The 571-nt window shown below is 62.5% G+C and overlaps 1 protein-coding gene across 1 annotated transcript in view; it reads right to left on the bottom strand.

Moving 5' to 3' along the window:
- Window positions 1-281: 281 nt before the first annotated feature.
- SLC25A1 (solute carrier family 25 (mitochondrial carrier; citrate transporter), member 1) overlaps window positions 282-571 on the bottom strand; it is a 12,155-nt gene continuing 11,865 nt past the window's right edge. The window contains 2 exon segments of the mRNA XM_009997709.1: window positions 282-396; window positions 517-553. Coding sequence (XP_009996011.1) covers window positions 282-396; window positions 517-553 — 152 coding nt within the window.

The raw sequence follows: 571 nt of genomic DNA, 5'->3' as shown, positions 1-571 counted from the left end.
TTGCAGGTGATGCAGAACCAGGGAGAAATGTCACCAAGGGACTGGGACAGGCATAACCGGGATGCTGGGGGTGTGGGTGCTGAGCTGCTGCTCCCTCCCTGCTCCTTCCAGCACATAAATTATAATTTAACCTGCTCCAGCGCCTGCTCCTAAACATAAAGGTGGCCAGGATTGGGGGGAGGGAGCGTACACGGGGCAGAGCTGGCCTCGGGCTTGGTCATGGCTCTCCAGCTGCAGCCCTGTGGGGCCAGGGAGGCGGGGGCCACCCCTGCCCGCCCCCCTCAGTCCGTTTTCCACACTTTGTTGAGGAACTTGACCACCTCGTCGTAGATGACGAAGACAATGGCAACGTCGAGGCAGACGCGGCCCAGGCGAGGCACCGTGCCCTTGTAAAACCTGCCGGGGAGAAAGGGGTTCCATGGGGCTGGGTGCCCTCCCAGCCCCCCTCTCCCTGCCCATCCTCCCCACCCCAGCTGCCCCCCATGCCACCCCTGCCCCCCTCCCCACTCTGCTTACGCCAGGGGCCCTTCGTATTTCATGATCTGGTAGGCGCGATCCCCAGTTCTCTATT

Source organism: Chaetura pelagica, unplaced genomic scaffold, assembly GCF_000747805.2.
Source record: "Chaetura pelagica isolate M959 unplaced genomic scaffold, ChaPel_1.0 scaffold45, whole genome shotgun sequence".
In the NCBI taxonomy this organism is placed as follows: Eukaryota; Metazoa; Chordata; class Aves; order Apodiformes; family Apodidae; genus Chaetura; species Chaetura pelagica.
Note: the sequence above shows the minus strand (reverse complement) of the source record. Positions and strands in the feature narration are given on the sequence as shown.